The sequence below is a fragment of the Cetorhinus maximus genome, chromosome 11 (genome assembly GCF_964194155.1).
Source record: "Cetorhinus maximus chromosome 11, sCetMax3.hap1.1, whole genome shotgun sequence".
Taxonomy (NCBI): domain Eukaryota; kingdom Metazoa; phylum Chordata; class Chondrichthyes; order Lamniformes; family Cetorhinidae; genus Cetorhinus; species Cetorhinus maximus.
The window spans coordinates 96,165,950-96,187,547 of record NC_135889.1 but is presented as its reverse complement, the minus strand read 5'-3'; the positions used below and the strand labels follow the sequence as shown (position 1 = coordinate 96,187,547).

The following is a 21,598-nucleotide window of genomic DNA, read 5'->3' as shown; positions in this document are numbered from 1 at the left end:
AAACTCACCTTTCAATCGGTACTCAGAAGAAATATAACAAGAACTTGCATTAATCTAGCACCTTTAATGTAGTAACGCATCCCAAGACGCTCCAAAGGAATGGAAACAGTACATGTCTATGTGTCTTTTTTCATAATTTAAACTTTACATTTTCGAATTATATCATCCTTCATCTGCTCAAGTTTTCCAGTGCTGTTATGAAGGTTTGTGCTTAATTTTGCACATAATTTTCCAAACAAGGCCCATCTGTACGAGGTTAAATTAAAACATGTTTTCACTTACATTAAAATGTCCTTCAGATGCATCATTGTATTTGATTAGCCTTATTCATAACAGCTGTACACGTCCTGGATAATTTCACTAATTTGTGAATTATCAAATCATAATCGATTTTTACTCTTCCTTTCTTTATGTCCAACATCTATATCCCAATGCATCCACTCATTAATGCAGTTTTATTTTTAATGATACCAGTCTCCATTATCTTCATTCTTTGACCATATAACTTTGTGCCATAAGCAAATTTTATATATCACACAAAACCCTGCCTTAAATTCATGAAAATCTGGGTTGGAACAATCCCAAAGAGCTCAATGACCTCCATTCTCAGATAACTTTCCCATTTACTGGAATGTCACTGTATTCAATCTAATTAACAATTAATTCTACACACTCTAATCCACTTTGTGAGCACCAGATGCATAATTTTATCCAACAAAGTTAGTTATCATTGTATTTGTTTTTTTTGGAATAAGTACTAATGACCAATCTGTTCTTGATGTCTGGCAAAAAGTCTTTGAGCTGTTGGAATCTCGTTTTTTTTAAAATTCCTGATGTCCCTGCCTTTGTGGCAGCAATTCTTATTAGAATGAAATATTGTAACTTTACATTCCTCAGATATCACAATCGTAGTGTTATGTTTTGATATCACAATAGCGATTTTCTGATGTTTTGGGGGGGCATCTCCATCATGGCAGGACTTTTACTGACCACTAGATGAGTTGATGCCCCTGCACGATGTTCCAGCCTCAGGATCAGCCAGCAGGCTCCCTGGCCTCCATCAGGGAAGCTGACTGATATGGCAGCAGAGCTTTTCTGCAGTGTATTAATACCAGCAGCATTGTGCAAATAGGCCCACCCTCTTTTGGCCTTGGTCATCTGCAATTGATTTTTGGGCTTTCTGCTCTAAAAATTCAATGGCCTTTCCTTCAGCACCATAGTCATGATGGACATTAGGAACACTGGAGTCCAAATATACGGGTGGCCGTATATTGACCTTGTGCGTCAGAAGTCAATAGGACATGAAAATGGGCAGGAATACAGCATAGCATGCCCCAACTCACTCTGCTGCCCTTGCCCAACCCACTCCCACTGGAAGTGTGCTAGAGGGAGGGTGATAAATCATGCCTCAACATTTAAAATGTAAAATTACATACCTTAGAATTAAAGGTGAACAGAAATTATTCAGTTTATTATTATGCTAGCTAAAGATTTTTATTTTGTGGATTTATAGTATACAAAACTTGTGGCCCACACGAATTCCGTTGTGCCAATGGAAGATGCCTTATGAATGCAGATTGGGAATGTGACGGGGACTTTGACTGTCTTGACTATTCAGATGAAGCACCTAAAAATCTGAAGTGTGAAGGAACAGGTAGAGTTTTTTTTATGTTCCTTGCTTTATTGTTACTGGTTAATAACTACCAATGACAAATGACTGAAGATCCTATCAGATTGGTATCACATTACACAAAATAGTCAGCATATAGTTAGAATTCATGGTTATGAATGTTATGACAAATGTTGTCTGAATTTCAAAATGGCTCACCTACAGAAATACATATAGACCTGGGTTTGCTGTCAGTGATGAAGGGACAGTGTTCACTGGAAATTATGCTTACAACTGTCTACAGAATTTTTGTAAGCGTTTGAGCAGCAACTTATGATTATGAAAGATCATTTCCAGCATGTCGCCCTCCACAGGGAATCTGTGGTATGTGTTAGCAAGGCATGTGGCAGCTTGTCTTTTCAACCAATCAGAATGAAGAATTTTCACTGACCATACAAAGTCTAAACCAGGAAGTGTAAATTCAAATATTGTAAAATCATGTACTGGAAGCAAATAAAGAAAGGGAAAGAAAGAAGAGATTAAGTGAGAGAGGTTAAAAGAGGTAGAAAGCAAAAAAAGATCAAATCTCCAGCAATAATTGTATTCTGAAGAAATAAGACTCCACAATTGTAAAATTGAACTTTCAGACCACAGAGGTTATCTGACAATAATTAAGATTTATTACATTGTGAAAAATGCACTTACTGAATGTACCAACTTTAACTTGTTTGATGGGTAACTAATGGTTAAGTAGAGCAGCTTCACTCATAGATTTCAACGCAAAGGTACCACTGTCGTGCAACAGTTTTTTAAATTCATTCTAGGGATGTGAGCATTGCTGGCAAGACCAGCATTTATTGCTCATTCCAAATTGAGATAAAGGTGATGAGCCACAATTTTGAATCACTGCAGAGCCCATGTGGTGTAGATACACCCACAGTGTTGTAAGGGAGGGAGTTCCATGATTTTGACCCAGCATCATTGAAGGAATGGCAATATGGATCTAAGTCAGGATGGTGTGTAACTTCGAAGGGAACTTGAAGGTAGTGGTGTTCACATGCGCTTACTGCCCTTGTTCTTCTGGGTGATAGAGGTCACTGATTTGGAAGGTGTCATTGAAGGAGTAAAAGCGAGTTGCTGAATATGTCTTGCATATGGTGCACCCTAATGCCACTCTGCACCAGTGGTAGAGTGATGTTTAAAGTGATGGATAGGGTGCCAATCAAGTGGCTGCTTTGCCGTGGATGGTTTCAATGCTTTGTCAGTGTTGTTGGAGCTGCACTCATCCAGGTAAGTGGAGAGTATTCCATCACACTCCTGATTGTACTTTATAGATGGTGGAAAGGCTTTGGGAAGCTTTTCAGACTGGAGAAAAATTTAGAATGTGTCCCTCGGGGGCCAATATTAGGACTTTTCTTGATCTTTATTAATGGCCTCGACTTGGGTTTGCAGGGCACAATTTCAAAACTTGCAGATGACACAAAACCTTGAAGTATTGAGCACTGTGAGGCTAGTGATAGAATTCAAGAGGACATAGAAAGGCTGGCAGAATGGGCAGACACATGGCAAATGAAATGCAGGAGGGCATGCCAGAAGCAGCACCTAGCATACACAAAAATTAGGTACAACCTGGTACAGCTACAATGCAGGACTACTTGTGTGACAAACAGGAGCAACAGCAAGCGATTGACAGAGCTAAGCAATTCCACAACCAACGGATCAGACTTAAGCTCTGCATTCTTGCCACATCCAGTCATGAATGGTGGTGGATAATTAAACAACTAACAGGAGGAGGAGGCTCCACAAATATTCCCAATCTCGATGGGGGAGGCCAGCACATCAGTGCAAAAGATAAGGCTGAAGCATTTGCAACCATCTTCAGCCAGAAGTGCCAAGTGGCTGATCCATCTCAATCTTCTCCTGAGGTCCCCAGCATCACAGATGCTAGTCTTCAGCCAATTGGATTTACCCCACATTATACCAAGAAACGACTGAAGACACTGGATATTGCAAAGGCTCTGGGCCCTGACAACGTACCAACCATAGTAGGGAAGGCTTATGCTCCAGGACTAGCCGTGTCCCTAGCCAAGCTGTTCCAGTACAGTTATAACACTGGCATCTACCCAGGATTGTGGAAAATTGCACCAATATGTCGAGTCCACAAAAAACAGGACAAATCCAACCCGGCCAATCCCCAGCCCATTAGTCTACTCTTAATCACCAACTAAGTGATGGAAGGTGTTGTCGATAGTGTTATCAAGCGGCACTTACTCAGCAATAACCTGCTCAATGATGTTTAGTTTGGGTTCCACTAGGGCCACTCGGCCACATGACTTCATTACAGCCTTGGTCCAAACATAAGTTAGAAGAGCTGAACTCAAGAGTGAAGATAAGAGTTACTGCCCTTGATATCAAGGCAGCATTTGACCAAGTATGGCATCAAGGAGCCATAGCAAAACTGGAGTCAATGGGAATAAGAAGGAAAACTCTCCAATGGTTGGAGTCATGCCTAGCACAAAGGAAAATGGTTGTGGTTGTTGGAGGTCAGTCCCCTCAGTCCCAGGACATCACTGCAGGTTTCCTCCGGGTAATGTCCTCGGCCCAACCATCTTCAGCTGCGTCATCAATGACCTTGGAGTGGGGATGTTCGCTAATGATTGCACAATGCTCAGCACCATTTGTGACTCTTCAAACATTGAAGCAGTTTGTACCCATATGCAGCAAGACCTGGACAGCATTCAGGCTTGGGCTGATAACTGGCAAGTAACATTCACGTCACACAGATGCCAGGCAATGACCATCTCCCCTTGACATTCAATGGCATTACCATTGCTGAATCTCCCACTATCAATACCCTGGGGGTTACCATTGACTAGAAACTGAACTTGACCAGCCATATAAATACTGTGGCTATCAGGGAAGGTCAGAGGCTGGGAATTCTGTGGCAATTAACTCATCTCCTGACTCCCCAAAACCTGTTCACCATCTACAAGGCACAAGTCAGGAGTGTGATGGAATACTCTCCACTTGCCTGGATGAGTACCACTCCAATAACACTCAAGGAACTTGACACCATCCAGGTCAAAGCAGCCCACTTGATTGGCACCCCATCCACCACCTTCAACATTCACACCCTCCGCCACTGATGGACAGTGGCAGCAGCGTGTACCATCTACAAGATGCACTGCAGCCACTCACCAAGGCTCCTTCGACAGACCTTCCACCACCTAGAAGGACAAGGGCAACAGATACATGGGTATACCACCGCCAGCATGTTCCCCACCAAGGCACACAGCATCCTGACTTGGAACTCCTTCACTGTTCCTTCACTGTCACTGAGCCAAAATCCTGGAACTCCCTAACAGCACTATGGGTGTACCTACATTGCATGGACTGCAGCGGTTCAAGAAGGTGGCCACCCCCTCAAAGGCAGTTAGGGATGGGCAATAAATGCTGGCCTAGCCAGTTAAGCCCACACCCTGTGAAAGAATAAATATAAATAAATGCATACAAGTGCGAAGTGATGTATTTTGGTATCAAGAATGAGGAAAAGTTAGATAAAATGAAGGATACAATTCTAAAGGTCGCGTAAGAGCAGGGGGAATTGGGAGGACTATGTGTACACAAAATTGTTGAAGGTGACAGGGTAGGTTGAGAATATGATTTATAAGGAATTTGCCTTATCCTGTGTTTTATAAATGGAGGCATAGAGTACAAAAGCAAGGAAGTTATGGTGAACTATGAACAATGACTGATGCGGCCTCCAGTGGAGTAGTGTGTCCAATTCTGGGCACTACACTTTAGGAAGGGTGTATAAGCATGGAAGAGGTGCAGATAAGATTTACGAGAATGGTTTCAGGGTTGAGAGATTTCCGTTAGGAGGGTTGATTGACAAAGCTGGAACTGTTCTCCATAGAGGAGATTTCATAGAGGTGTTCAACATCATGAGTGGGCAGAGTAGATAGGATGGTATTTTCCCATTGGTGGAGGATCAAGAAACACAGGACACCGATTTAAAGTGATTGTCAAGAGAACCATAGGTGACATGAAGAAAAACTTATTTTTATGCAGCGACTGGTGAGGATCTGAAATTCACTCCTGAGAATGTGGTGGAAACAGGTTCAACATGGCTTGTAATAGGGAATTGGATAGTGTAATTATCTTAAGAGAAATAAATTGCTACAAAGGCATGGGAGGGGTGGAGAAGTGGGACTAGCTGAGCTGTTCTCACAGAGGCCCGCCACGAACACGACCTCCTTCTGTGCTATAACCATTCTATGATTCCATGAATGGATGGTCGTACCAAACCAATGGAACAGACCAAACTTGTGATTTGATCAGAATATTTTAAAAGGACTTCAAAATTTGAACTCTTTTTTTGTATTTTTGATTACAACGCTGCAATGTACAGTACCATTAACTTGAACCATATGGTAATTCATGCAATACAGATTTATTCTCAGTGTGATTAAATAGCAAGTCATTAAATCTATTAGTGCATTGCCATCATTGTCTGCTTCAAACATTCCAAAATGTTCATCTTGTGAATTGAAAACAGCAGGAATCCCAACATTGTGCCACAGTTCCCTACAATCTGTTTTGCTGTGCCTGCTGTTCTGTTTTCTCCACTATCTTGCTCGTTTTGTCACTATCAATTGTCACTGGAGTGCCTTTTAATTCTAATTTTTACTATCCTCTAGTTGCTTTCAATAATCTATGGCTTTTTCCACTTCTCTCAACTCTTCTTTTTTTTCTAAATAATAATACAATTTAAGGAAATGGAAAAAAAGGTGACAAACCACTCAAAAAATAAGTTAAACATTTTTCATATTCGCAATCAGAATCCAAAGTAACTAGCTTTGTTTGGAAAATCTAGTGAGAAGCTGTCGGGTTCTGTAAATGTGGCACAAATCTTAGCAGATCACATTCCTCTTTTTAAGCAGTTTTTGTTCATGCTTTTGATGCTGTCATAGTTCCAAATATAATAGTGTGAGCTGGCAATTTAATTTAATTGCAAGATACAATCTTGAAATTTATGAAAAAGGAATGATATTGAGGTATTCATTTGGAATTATCTATATGTTATTTCCATAATTATTAAAAATCAAAAGTAATAATCTATAGTCGCAGACTTAAGTTGCTTTTTTTATGGTGCACGTAATGAGTTGAAAGTTATGTTTAGCAAGAATAGAAATTCAGATTGCTTGCACAACAAATGTTCCATAATACAGAACAATCGGGGGTATGGCAAATCATGATGAGGATTCTAAAAGACTGCAGGAGATTAGAGGTAAAGTAGTGGTATGAGCAGATAGGTAATAAATACAGTTCATGAACGTTGAAATTAAGAATAGGGAATAGAATACTTTAGAAAGGAAGTAACATTTTTTTGTTTTATTTTCTGCTCATCATACTAACTTATTCCGAACTCCTGCAGTCTTTCATAATCCTCATCATGAGTTGTCAAATCCTTTCTCCTTGATTTTGAAATATTTATGTTTTGAATTTCTATCCTTGATAAGCATGAGTTTCTCAATTATTAATGTGCAGTTTAAAAACTACTTAATTTAATTCTACACCTAATTAAACATAGAACACAACATCAAGTTTCCACATGTACATTGTCAACACCCAGGTCTACCTCACTGCTATCTTTCTTGAAGCCCCCCAATGCCTGAAAATTATCAGATTCTTTTTCCAACAGCCAATACAGGATAAGCAGAAATTTCCCCCATCACAATATTGGGAAGATGGAAGCCATTGTGCTTTTGCCCAGTCACAAACTTGCAACCAATTGCATTTCTCTCCATGGGGCAGAAATTTCCCCCCATCGGTGGGTTTGTGCAGGGGCGGGTGCGAACCCGATCAGCGCCCCCGATCGGGTCCGCGCTGCCATTTTATGTGGGCGGGCCAATTGAGGCCCGCCTCTTGTGATACCCACCCAGAAGCACTGTGCACTCCCTGTGTAGGCAGGGGGGAGGGATTCCCTGAGTGGTTTCCTGCGCTCTTTCACACATGTGTGCAAAAGAGCTCAGAGATATCCCTGAAAGAGGGAGGTACCTCAGGGAGATTTGTTTCAGTGTTAAACTTTTAAATGAAGGATTTTTAAACTTTTGAAACAAGTCCCCTCATGTGACAGTGTCACATGAGGGGACATGTTAATGAAATTTTGGAAAAAAATTTACTGATTTTTTAAAAACACTTCATGAAACCTCATCCCGCCCGTGGATGAGGTTCCATGAAAAATGCGAAGGCCGCCTGGGCTCTTCGCCTGCCTGCCAACCTTAAGGTTGGACGGGCAGCTCATTTAATTGTTTTAATTAGTTTTTAACAAGCTATTAAATAGGCCTTTGACAGTTCGGCAGGTGCGCACCCGAGTCGGCTGCACGCCCGCCAAACTGACAATCTAAATGACGCGTGGTGACATTGGGACGCACATTCAACATCACCTCGTGTTATTTTACGTGTCGGCGAGTGGGCCCTGCCCTCCGCTCGCCAACGGGAAAATGCTGAAAATGCTGCCCATGGAAAATTTCAGAGGCTGAACCAGACTACTCGTTATTTGGCATCTTTCTTTTTTACCCCACGATGAGCTGCCAAACATATATCCGCACCATCCCTAAACCACCTATTTCCAGTTCTAAAACATGGCCAAATCTCAACCGTGCCTCAGCTCATCCACTGCTGAAACCCTCATCCATGCACTTGCTACCTCCAGACTTGACTACTCCAATGCACTCCTGTCCAAACTCCCACATTTGACCGTCCATAAGCTTCAGTTCATCCAAAACTCTGCTGCTTGTACCCGAACTCACATCAACTCCAGTTCACTCATCATCTTGTGCTTACCCCAAAGTGCCCAAATTGCCTCCCGGTTAAGCATTGCCTTGATTTTAAAATTTTTGTCCCTGTTTTCAAATCCTTTCATAGCCTCACACTTCCCTATTTCTGTATTACCCTCCAGCCCTATAACCCTCCGAGATATCTATGTTCCTGAAATTCCAGCCCCTTGAGCATCCCTGATTTCAATCAATCCAACATTGGCACCTGTGCCATCAGCTGCCAAGATCCCAAGTTGAGAAATTATCTCCCAAAACCTCCCTGCTCCTTTTCCTCTCTTTCCCCCTTTAAGGCATCTCTCAAAAATTATTTCTTTGGTCATCAATCCTAATATCTCCTTATGTAGCTCAGTATCAAATTTGTTTGATAATTTTCCTCTGAAGCATCTTGGGACATTTTATTACATTAAAGGTGCTATATAAATACAAGGTGTTGTTGTCCTTGAGAAGGTTAAGGGGAGATGGCATGATAGATATTTTCAACATTATCATAGAATGATATAGCACAGGAGGCTATTCAGTCCATCGTGCCTGTACCTATGCTGTCATTTGATTGAGCTATCCAATTATGCCCAAATCAGGATAGTCGGTGACTTAGTGAGAAACTTACCAGATGATGTTTCCATTGTAATGTAGCTTTTGTCCCTCTAAGTGGTAGAGATCATTGGGTGGAGAGATACTGTTCAAGGAAGCTTGTGAGCTGCTGCAATGTAACCTGTAGATAGTTGGCATTGCAACCACATTCACTGATGGCATGGGGGCCATTTTACGATCCTAATTAGCTGAATTTCTCTGATATATTCCTTTTAAGATTTTTTAGCATAATATTTTAATTCTTGCTTAAGTGAAAGTCTTTCTTTGTTATATTATTTAAAAAGAAGTAATGATTTAAAAGGGAGGAGACAGATAGACTACTTTATCTGGAGGTGAACTACTTGGTGTTACAGAGGTAGGTTGTAACATTATGCATCTTGTTTCCACCATAGTTACCAAACTAAATACCATACTCCCTATTCTCCCCTGTTGTGCCTTAAATTTGATTTTGATTTTTATGGCTTTTGGTCATTTCTATTTTGACTAGCCCTGTAATGCGAGTATGGTAGCAAAGTGGTAATGTTACTGGACTAATAATGCAGAGACCTGGACTAATGGCCCCGAGACATGAGTTGGGGAATTCCACCATATAAACTGGAGGATTTCAAATTCAATTAATAAATCTGGAATATGATACACTGCAGGAGTTCACCAAGGCTCCTTGGGCAGCACCTTCCAAACCCACAATCACTACAAGGACAAAGACAGCAGATAGATGGGAACACCACCAACTGAAATTCCTCTCCAAGTCACTCACCACGATGACTTGGAAATATATCACTGTTCTTTCACTGTCGCTGGATCAAAATCCTGGAACTCCCTCCCTAACAGCACTGTGGATGTACCTACACCACAGGGATTGGAGCGGTTCAAGAAGGCAGCTCACCACCACCTTCTCAAGGGCAACTAGGGATGGGCAATGAATGCTGGCGCAGCCAGAGAAGCCCACATCCCATGAATGAATTTTTAAAAAGTGAAATAAAATGCTATTCTCGTTAATAGTGATCATGAAACTATTGGTTTGTTGTAAAAAAAAAACATCTGGTTCAATAATGTCCTTCAGGAGAGGAAATCTGCCTTCCTTAGCCGGTCTGATCTACATGTGACACCAGACTCACACCAATGTGGCTGACTCTTAACTGTTCTCCGAAATGGCTAAGCAAGCCACTCAGCTGTAGGCAGCTCACCACCACTTGCTCAAGAGCATTTAGGGATGGGCAATAAATGATGGCCTTGCCAGTGATGCCCACATCCCAAGAACAAATATATTTTAAAAAAAGATTTTGGCATGATATTGCAATAGTTTGTGTTGCTGAGTGCTAAATGTAACATAAGTGACAAATCATATGAAAAATACAAGGTTGTAGAATAGGATAAATACTAGCAAGCAAACTCTTGCTTTTTAAAGGAATAATACAGGATTAGAACAACATAAAAAAAACCAGAAAGGATTTAGCAAAACAAGCGAGAAAGAGAGACAGGTTTCTACTCTTCTACTTGCCTGGAGCTTTGTACTGGTACCTCTTTTGAATAGGCTCTTAGTGAGGCTAATTACAGTGCCTGTGTTGCTATTTAAACTTCATTTAACATTCCCTTGTAAACCGCAGTGGGAATTTCAGAGATTGATTTTAAATCACTTGATCCCAAAGCTTCCAAGTTTATAGGCTATTGACATTCTTCCCATGTAGACACATAACCCCAAACTAAAGAGGAAGATTCAGTCCCATTGTACTTGCACCTTAGGCTCTTGGGTAAATTATGCATAAATTTTGAAAAATGTTTATATTTTGTACTTGCTTAGATAAAATAAATATTACGAGACTGTTTTAGCATGAAGTCTGAATGTAGGCCAGCATTTTCCGTGCCCGCTGGCGTCGGGCGTGTTTGATGGCGTGAGAGGACAATACAACGTGGTCGGCTTCACTGAAACCAGTTTGCGATCGTCCGCTCAGCCCGCCAATGGCAGGCCACGTTCTCCACCATCGGACGTCGGGAACCTCATTGTAATACATCAGCGTAGGCCTGCCCATCGGACTCGTCCCCCCTCCGGGATTGTCTGCCCATGTCAGCAGGAAAACATGCTGGTGTAGAACACATCTTGACAACGGTGACGTGCAAAAGTAGGGACATACCCGCCAGGGCCTTGATCACATCACAGACATCCGCGGAGGAGGAGATGCTAGAGCCCAACACCAATGGCACACTGGAGGAATGTTCATGGCATGCTGGGTAGATTCTCATGGACATTGCTCTGCTGCAAAACAGCTTACGGAAATTATATAGTCACCGTTGATGCTCACAATGGATTACGGTCGAGGGGGTGGGAGAGGAAGGTCTAGGATCGGCTGGGAGAGGAAGAGTTGTCAGGGGGTGAGGTTGGGAAGGGGGAATGAAGGTGTCGAGGAGGTGATGTTGAAGGAGCGAAATGAAGGTATTGGAGGGGTGAGGTTGGAAGGGGGAACAAAGGTGTCGGGGGAAGATTGGGAGGGAGGGAGAGTGGGGGAGGAGGGGATAACGGGGGAGAAGATGGAAACTAGAAAGGTAGGTGTAAGGGGTGTGGAAGGTGTAAGGGAAGGAGTACAGAGAGGGGAAGGAGTGTGGAGAGGGGAGGGTATCCAGGGGGAGCAAGGGGTGCAGGGAGGGCAGGGGGTCCGGGGGGAGGAACGGTTGCGGAGAGGAAGGGAGTATAGATGGAGGAAGGAGTGTGGAGAGGGGAGAGAGTAAAAGTGGAGGAAGAAGTAGGAGTGGAGGAAGGAGTCAGGAAGCGGGTAGGAGTAAGGCTGGAGGAAGTAGTGGGGCTGGAGGACGAGCTATGGCTGGAGGAAGGAGTCGGGGGGGAGGGACTAAGCATGGCGGAAGCGGAAGGGTAGAGGAAAGAGTCAGGAAGGGGGAGGGACTAAGTGGGGGTGCGGGGGGTGTTGTCCAGGGGGTTGGGAGGACTGCGGAGGTGGGAAGGTGTTCCGAGGTGGAAGGGGTTCCACGGGAGGGTGGAGGTTCCGGGAGGGAAGGGGTAAAAAGGGGGGAAAGGGTGCAGAGGGGGGGATGTGCAGATGAACGTGCATAGGAGGGGTCGGTTAGGTCTATGGCTGCCTCCTGAGGAGCGAACCGAGGGTGGGCGTGGTATGGAGGAAGGGTGAGAATGGCCAAGGGAAGAGTGAGGCAGTAGGGCGGGAGTGTGAGGGTTCGACAACAGCAGGAGAAGGGACAGCAAGGTGGGGACCAGAAGGCAGACACGGACCCTGGGGGAGGGATGGAGGAGGTTGGGGAGGTGAATGTGGATGGGGGTGGGATTTTCGGCAAGGAAGGAAATGTGCTCGTTCACCTGGACATCCTGGAGGAAAAGGGCTTTGGCTGGTAGGTCACAGAGGGGAGGTGGAAGGTGATGCTGGGCGGTCAACTGTGATGGGGGAATGGAAATGGGGGACTGGGGGAAAGAAAAAGACAGACACAAAGCAGTGAAATCAGACCATGTTTGCTAAATCGAAAGTGACACGACAGTCGTGGTGGGCGAGATCAGGTGCTGCATGGGAGTGTGATCATTTGGTGGGTGGAGATGCAGGTCAGCTCAGATGGACAACTGAAAGTGAACCCCAGCAGGCAGCATTGAAAATGCTCAGGACATTGAGATGAGTGTGAAACATGAAGGTTCCGCGTGCACGGGAGGCTGCGAATGGCCCTGCCCCCCCCCCCACACACACACACACACACACATACACACACTTTTCCTTCCAGAATCACTTGTGGGCCAGCTGCTCCCTCTGCGGTGATGGAGGATGAGGTTAAGGGGATCACAAGCAAAGGGGACTCAGAGGGAAAGGACAGCCTCTGAGATTCCTCAGTGGATGACCCAGGTGTGTCCAGCTGCCGCTCCTCCTCCCCTCGAGGTGCCCATTTCCCTTTCGCCTTGCCAATGCAGGAGCTCACCCATGGCTCCATGGCTACCACAATGGAGTGCAAGTCTGCGCGCATCTCTGCATTCTGCTGGTCTGGGGTGTCCTTGGCATCTGCCACCCCCCCACCCACCCCCCCACCCCCTTGGAGACTTCATGTAGGCACCACCACATCAGAGACCAGGCAGGCGCACTTCTCTGATGCGCATGTCACCCTATTGAGGGCTTTCAACAGCTCTGTGTGATGTTCCTCCACCTTCTGCTGACCCTCCAGGAAGAATTGGAAGGCCAAGTCCAGAGGTTCGCCATCTGACGCAGATCTCATAGGTGCCTCCTCCCCAGCAGTCCTCTGAGTGCCGGGGAGCTCGACTGAACCTGCCTCCTCCTGCTGCGGACACGTGTCCATGCGGTGACCAACAGATTGTGAACCTGAGCCTTCTCCAGGCCTACGTCCCACCGAGGTGTGTGTCTCTGGTGGAGGGTGTGGGTAAGTGCTGTGATGGGTCTTCTGGGCTGCTTATTTCCACCTCTTCACTGGAGGAGGTGTCCTCTTGGCTGCAGACGAAGGCATGGCTGGAACTGAGGGACTGGCTGGCTGAGGGCGTCGGTCCTTTGACAGTTCTCCCTGTGAACCAATGTAGAGATCATTAGTGCATAGCAGCAGAGTCAAAAGCAGGAGAGAGAGCACTCACAGTTGTGTTGCGAGAGGGAAGATGTGGTGCAGGATCCTCGGGTGGGTGTTTGCCGTCGACCTCACTGTCATCGCAGGCAGGGTCCACAGCCTCACCAGTCAGCACGTTGGCATGCTCCTCAAAGTGAGTGAGGGACCTAATGTGGGCCACTCCACCCCCCCCCACTTCCCGGGTCTGGGACCTCTCCCTGCTCATGTGAGCCAGCTTCTCCTACATGGGAACGGACAGAGAGAGTGTGAGCAGGACACATGGCACTGCATGGAATGTTTGTGTGGTGAGCGGAGACATGGACAGGAATGAGGATATGAGCTCCAGAGAATATGAGTCTGATGGAGATGTGAGGATGTGTGTTGTCCCTTGAGTTCTGATATCCCTGTGGATGTGTGGTGGGTTTGTGAGTGTGTGAGTTGAGAGTGATGAGAAGAGCGAGTTACCCTGGTAGAACTCATGAGACCATTCATCCTGTAGTGGCACTGGGTGGCTGTCCTCTTTTACAGGGCATTGGCACTGACCACTGCTGCCATCGCCTGCCATGCTGGATTGTGATGCCGCTGCCCATCCTGAGGCCAGAGTGGGGATAGAGGGGCATCATGGCGGGCCTCCATGGTGTCCAAATGGCATTCCAGTGACACGTCATTAAACCGGGGGGCTGCAGTCTTTTGCCTTTCGTGGACATCTTCTCTGCAGCAGTCATGGGCTGGAAGCACTGAGATGTGTGCACGCGGCTGGACTTTAAATATGGTGCCCAGCGTGATGAAGTGGAGAGGTGATGGCATGGTGGATGAATGAGAGCCTGCCTGCCATGGAAACGGTGTGTTTCCTGGGAACACATAAGTAATGCAGCAGGTTTGGGACGATACGGCATGAAAACCTGCCATCGCGATTGGCAGGTAAAATGTTGTTTTACCTGCCCGCTACTGCACTTAATGCAAATGTGGGACGATTCCGCCCGTAGTAAACTTATTAGGCTAAAAATTGGATGAGCCCCATTGTCAGGTGCAGTAATCAAGATACACAATTAGCCCAGACCCAGTTTAAATGAGGCAGTCACCATGCAAACTTCGCACTATCCATTCATCCACATGATTGAAGTATGCAGCCCATTGTGAAATGTGCTGTTGACCAACTGCATGGTCAGCAGGGCACCCTGGAGCATACATGGCTAGCACGATGTCCAGCTAGCCTACACACAACATAAGAACTCGGAGCAGGAGTAGGCCATTAGGCCCGTCGAGCCTGCACTGCCATTCAATAAAATCATGGATGATCTGATTTTAACCTCAACCCCACATTCCTGCCTACCCCCAATAATCTTTCACCCCTTGCTTCTCAAGAATCTATCTAGCTCTGCCTTAAAAACATTCAAAGACTCTGCTTCCACTGCCTTTTGCAGAGGAGAGTTCCAAAGACACACGACCCTCAGAGAAAAAAATTCTCCTCGTCTCTGTCTTAAATTGGTGACCTCTTAAACAGTGACCCCTAGTTCTAGATTCTCCCAGAACGAAACATCCTTTCCACATCCACCCTGTCAAGATCCCTTAGAGTCTTGTATATTTTAATCAAGTCGCCTCTAACTCTTCTAAATTCCATCAGATACAACCTTTCCTCATAAGACAACCTGCCCATTCCAGGCATTAGCCTAGTAAACCCTCTCTGAACTGCTTCCAGCAAAATTACACCCTTCCTTAAAATAAGGAGACACAGTACAGTACTCCAGATGTGGTCTCACCAATCCCCTGTATAACTGAAGCGTAACCTCCCTAGTTTTGTATTCAATTCCCCTCATAATAAATGATAATATTCTATTAGCTTTCCTAGTTACTTGCTGCACCTGCATACTAAACTTTTGCGACTCATGCACTAGGAACCCAGATCCCTCTGCATTTCAGAGCTCTGCAATCTCTCACCATTTTGATAACATGCTTCTCATCTATTCTTTCTTCCAAACTGGATAATTTCATATTTTCCCTCATAATATTTCATTTGCCAGATCTTTGCCCACTCAAGTGAGGAGTTGCAAATGGTGCAGGACATTGTGCAAACATCAGCAAACATCCCCACTCCTGACCTTATGATGGAAGGAAGGTCATTGATGAAGCAGCTGAAGATGGTTGTGCCTAGGACGCTACCCTGAGGGACTCCTGCAGTGATGTCCTGGAGCTGAGATGATTGACCTCCAAAAACCAAAACCATCTTCCTTTGTCCTATGTATGACTCCAACCAGTGGAGAACTTTCCCTCTGGTTCTTATTGCCTTCATTTTTGCTAGGGATCCTTGATACCACATTTGGTCAAAAGCAGCCTTGATGTCAATGGGAGCATTGGCATGCCACTGTTCCAGTACTGCTATAATCCTGGCATCTATCCGACAATGTGGGAAATTGCCCAAGTATGTCCTGTCTACAAAAAACAGGACAAATCCAATTCAGCCAATTACCATCACATTTACCTCCTCTCGACCAACAAAAAAGTGATGGAAGGTGTCAGCAGCAGAACTGTCAAGCAGCACTTGCACATCAATAACCTGCTCACTGATGCTCAGTTTTGGTTCTGCCAGGGCCACTCAGCTCCTGACCTTGATACAGCCTTGGGCTAAACATGGACAAAAGAGTCAAACTCGAGAGGGGGCGTGAGAGTGACTGCCCTTGACATCAAGGCAACACTTTGTGACGTCAAGGAGCCCTGGCAAAATTGAAGTCAATGGGAACCAAGGAGAAAACTCGCCTCTGGTTGGTGTCATACCTAGCACAAAGGAGGATGATTGTGATTGTTGGAGGCTGATCATTTCAGTCCAAGGACATCTTCAAGAATTTCTTAGGGTAGTGTCTTGGGTCCAACCATTTTCAACTGCTTCATCAATGACCTTCACTCCAACATAAGCTCAAAAGTGGGGATGTTCATTGATGATTGCTCAATGTTCAATACCATTTGCAACTCCTCAAATACTGAAGCACACCCATATACAGCAAGGCCTGGACAACATACAGACTTAAGTTGATAAGTGGCAAGTGACATTCATGCCACAGAAGTGCCAGGCAATGACTATACCCAGTAAGGTAGAATCTAATCATCTCACATTGGCATTCAATGGCTTTAACATCACTGAATGCTCCACTATCAACATCATGGGGGTTACCATTGACCAGAAACTGGCCTGGACCAGCCATATAAAAACTGTGACTACAAGAGCAGGTCATAGCCTGGGAATTCTGACGTGAGTAACTCACCTCCTGACTCCCCAAAGTCTGACTGCCCTGGAGTGTCTGGACTTGCCTGGATGAGTGCAGTTCCAACAACACTTAACAAGCTCAACACCATCAGAACAAAACAGCCTGCTTGTTTGGCAACCCATTTACCAATTTAAACATTCACTCCCTCCACCACTGACACACAGTGCCAAAAGTGTGTACTATATACAAGATGGACGGCAATAATCACCAATGTTCCTTCGATAGCACCTTGCAAACCCTCAACCGCTACCACCTAGAAGGACAAGGGCAGCGGATGTATATTAACACCACCACCTGCAAGTTTCCCACCAAGCTTCAAACCATCTTGAATTGGAACTACATCGCCTTTCCTTCAAGGAAAGGTCAATATCCTAGAACTCCCTTCCTGAGAGTACTGAAGTATGCCTGCACCACATGGACTGCAGCAGTTCAAGAAGGCAGCTCACCACCACCTTCTCAAGGGCAATTAGGGATGGGCAGCAAATGCTGGCCTTGTCAGCAACTCCCACATTCCATGAAGCATAAAACAAAATAAGAAGAACAAATCTTAAATGATTAAATTTCTCAGCAACATTGTAAATTTGTCATTAAGACAGAGGTCATCACTTTTGCTTTATTTTTGGCAGGAGAACTGCCAATGTTACAGCTACATAATGGAGGGAATAATTGAATCCATTTTTGTGTTGGGATTAAAACAGAAAATGCTGGAAATACTCAGCCAGTATGGCAACACCTGTGGCGAGAAAAACAGTTAAAATTTCAGATCGATGATCTTTCATCAGAACATTATAATCTATCGATTGGAACATCATAAAATTTAATTAACACGCATTTAAATAAGCTAATGCCTCCATTAAAACAGTAGGGGAATCCTGTCACACGAATGGGTTAACACGATTGCTGCTATCACCAATACTAATTTCTAACCTATGGAGTAAAATTGCCTTATGCAATAACAGTATATGGACATTTAATGCATTTGTGTGAAATTCCTTGTCTGTAATTTTATCAGAAATCCACCTATGGAGTAAAATTGCCTTATGCAATAACAGTATATGGACATTTAATGCATTTGTGTGAAATTCCTTGTCTGTAATTTTATCAGAAATCCACAAGGTCTTTGTGTTAAACTGCCTCAAATTGCTGCTATCTATTTATTACTGTTCCTTAGCTTGCATCAAATAGCTTATGTATTAAGTAAAAGGACTTTAAACTCTGTATTTATGGTTGAAAATCTAATCTTGGTATTGATTTTGGTGTTTCAATTCTTGAATGTTGTGCTCTTCAACTTGCAGACATCAATTGATTGAAAATTGGTAAAATAGCACATGAAGTTATTTCTCCCACTGTGAGGTGATAAAGGATACACAAGAAACAGTAGTGTATATAACAGAATACCTTTTTCAAAGTATTATATAAAATGAACACATTGCTCAAACTGCATTTTTTCACCTAGCTATCATTTCCCAAAGTCCTCGTTGATTATCTTGTTAAGAATCCAAAGCACAAAACGAATAATGTTATTCTAATGAAAATATGTTAAGGTGTGATATTCCCCAGCGAGTATCATAACTGTGCCATCCATTTCAAGTGGGGAAAGGGAATAATTTTCACATAACCTGCACGACAGTTTAGATACTGACGGGTGGTTGTCTTGCTCATCTGTAGTAACTTTAGCAGAAGCGCCTCGGAAACCTAGGAGATGTAGCATAAATAAAATTTACGTCATTTACACAGGGTACCCATCACACTTTCACTGAAGTAATGTCCACTCTTGGTAGCTTCGATTGTATGTGTCCAGAGCTGAAACATTCCTGTGGCTACAAAACAGGACTATGTAGTAAATGCAGTGTTTAGTTTTCGCCCCAGGAATAAGGGTAGGGCCCTGACTGCTATATTTTGTTGCAGCTTACATAATGCAATTTCCTTCCTATAGGTTCTGGATAGGGAGGCACACCATCTGCTGCTGCTACAGCCCAAACTCTATCACCGAGTGGGAGAGGAGAATCCCAAAGTCAATTGGGAAAACCTCCCTGGAATTCCATCCCCGTGATGTAAAACATTTAGGTTAACAATTGGAATGTAAAGATTGTGGGTGGTGGTGGCTGGAGGTGGGGGCAGTGTTGGTGCAAGGGACTTTAAAATATTAGCAACTGTGGTAATGGGGTGGATGTTTCTAAATACTGTCCAGTGACTAAAGTCCAGCTGCCCAAAAGCCGGAGTTGTCCGAAAAATGGGCATTTTTAGAACATGCCATGCATCAATTTTAATTGAGTAAAATTTAAAGAAAGACCTACCTGGACAATTCAGCTAGTTGCTGCACTGGCACATGTGGCACCCAACTCAGTCTTTTCCCCTGCTCCAAACGACTCTTGACCACCCCCCTCCCACGACCCAGCTTGACCTGAACCACCCGATCTGAAACCTGGCACGGCCTCGGTTCCGAGGTTTGCCAACTTTGAGACGCTGTACCTGGCTCTGGTTCTTGCATAAAATCACACAGGCCAGGATTTTACGGCACTGCCGCAGCGCGTCTCCCCCCCCTGCCCCGGCGGATGCGGCGAGCCATTTAAAGCTCCATTCAGTTCGGCGAGGCCGGAATATTCCACTGGGTGGGTGGGGCCATAAAATCTTGGCCACAGACTTGTATCAGTTAAAATCAAACTAAATGGCACTTAAAACACCATCTAGTTTCAATTCATTCTTAGTAAGATGCCTGCTGACATTTTTTTGTGTAATACATGAATGAAGGTGCTAAAAGTAGCTATTTTATGTAAGTTTCTTTTCGCCAAATTATTTTATTAGTATACTTTGAGCCTCTGATGTTCTGAGGTGTGCTCCTACTTTGTTAATAGGTATTAATCTAACATCTGGGTCCTCTAAATCCATAGAATATTTATATTTTTCTGGTCAAGAAATAAATGTTGGCTGTATGATTTTGCTGCTCTTCTGAAACTCAGATTGACAGATGCGTAGATAATGATCGATAAACTTAAATTCAGGAAGTCTAGACCATGACAGATCAGCTAAATAAACTAATTTGATCAATGCGCAATTATATGAAAGAATAGCAAGTACTCTTGTAAAACAGCAGCCTTTTGTTAAACTGATTGGCCTAAACTAATAGAGTTCAAAGTCATTGCTGAAATAGTAATAGAAAATATTTTGCGGTGCAGGTACCTCAGGTTGCAAAGGCATGAAAGATTGACTAACGTGACTTACTTTCTAGCACATTCCTAGGAGTAAGTCATTTGTTACATTCACTTCCTGCCAACCTAACTGCTAAGAATAACTTGACATGGCCCAAAACAATATGGTAGACTTACGAGCATGCATAAGAATAAGGTCAAAATAGGTTTTTTTTTCACCCCGGTATAAGATTTCAAATCCTTGTCATCTACGTACCTTTTGACTTTTCATTTTTGAGTCATTCAGATGATTTTCATCTGCAATCATGATTGATCCAGGATAAAATGAATACAACTTGAAGATGCCTGCTGGCCTAACAATGAAATTAAGCATGCATCTGAGAGCCGAAACAAATTTTTAGAGAGACAGCTATTCGGCCATGAAAACCAATGTGATGCATGGAATTGAAAGATCTTGTGGGGAGGGGGGGGTGGCTTTAAAAAAATTGGACTTGTGTCAGTTAAAATTAAATAAACTGATGCCTCAAACATCGCCTAGTTTTGATTCACTCCAGTTTCAAATCATTCTTCATAAGGTAGCTGCTGATCTTTATGTGTAATATGTAAGAAGGTGCTAAAAGTAACTGTTTTAAATAAGTTCCTTGTCACTGAATCATTTTATTAGTTTACCTTGAACTCCTGATATTCTGAGGTGTGTTTGTATTTTTGGTAATGGATGTTAATCTAACATGTGGTTCCTCCTAATCCATGGAGTATTTATATTTTGTTGGTCAGGTCACTGACAGATACGTAGAGAATGACTGACAAACTTAAACTCGGGAAGCCCAGGAACATGATAGCTAAATAAATCAATTTGATCAATGCGCAATTATATGAAGCTAGTACTCTTGTAAAACCACTGCCCTTTGTTAACCTGATCAGCCTGAATTAAAATAGGCATCGGGCATGGAAAAGCTAATCATCTGATAATTTCATTCATACTTATTATAGTTTTACCTCTTGGATTGAATTGAAAAATATCAAATCATCTGACAGCAAACTCATTTGTTTTAATATTTCTACCTATCTGAGGTAACAAAGTTCACAGTTTTCACGAAGTTATAGGCCCAGATTTTGCAGTCAATGGTAAACGTAAAGCACTAGCCAGCTATTACACTTACAATTACCACAGACTTTCTACGGGCTTTTGCGCTGGAAGGTGGAGTAATTAGAAACCCAAAGCAGCATAGTGCCCTCTACCAGGAACCTGGGACAAGGCAAGCAACTGTGCGTTCCCTTAACCAATCTGATTGAAGAATCCTTACTGAGATACTGGCCCAGATTTTCAGAGTCAGGACCAGTCCAGAACCATTTACTAATGGCGGGTGTGACCCGATTCAGGGATTTCTGCCCCCAAGGTCTTTCAGGGGATTAAGGGATATGAGGAGTGGGCAGGAAAATGGAGTTGAACCCCAAGATCAGCCATGATCCTAATGAACGGTGGAGCAGGCTCAACATGTGGTCTACTCCTGCTCCTATTTCTTATGTTCTTATTCCCAGCACTGAAGCCAGTGAGGGATAAGGGTGTGGATAGTGAGCCTGCACCTACACTGCTGA

At 43.8% G+C, this 21,598-nt stretch overlaps 1 protein-coding gene across 1 annotated transcript in view; it reads left to right on the top strand.

The window, feature by feature from the left end:
- The window catches only part of LOC144686788 (low-density lipoprotein receptor-related protein 1-like), a 1,926,687-nt gene that overhangs the window by 1,625,945 nt on the left and 279,144 nt on the right, over positions 1–21,598 (top strand). Inside the window, exon 54 of the mRNA XM_078552493.1 lies at positions 1,514–1,654. Within this exon, the coding sequence (XP_078408619.1) occupies positions 1,514–1,654 (141 nt within the window). The remainder of the gene's footprint in view (positions 1–1,513; positions 1,655–21,598) is intronic.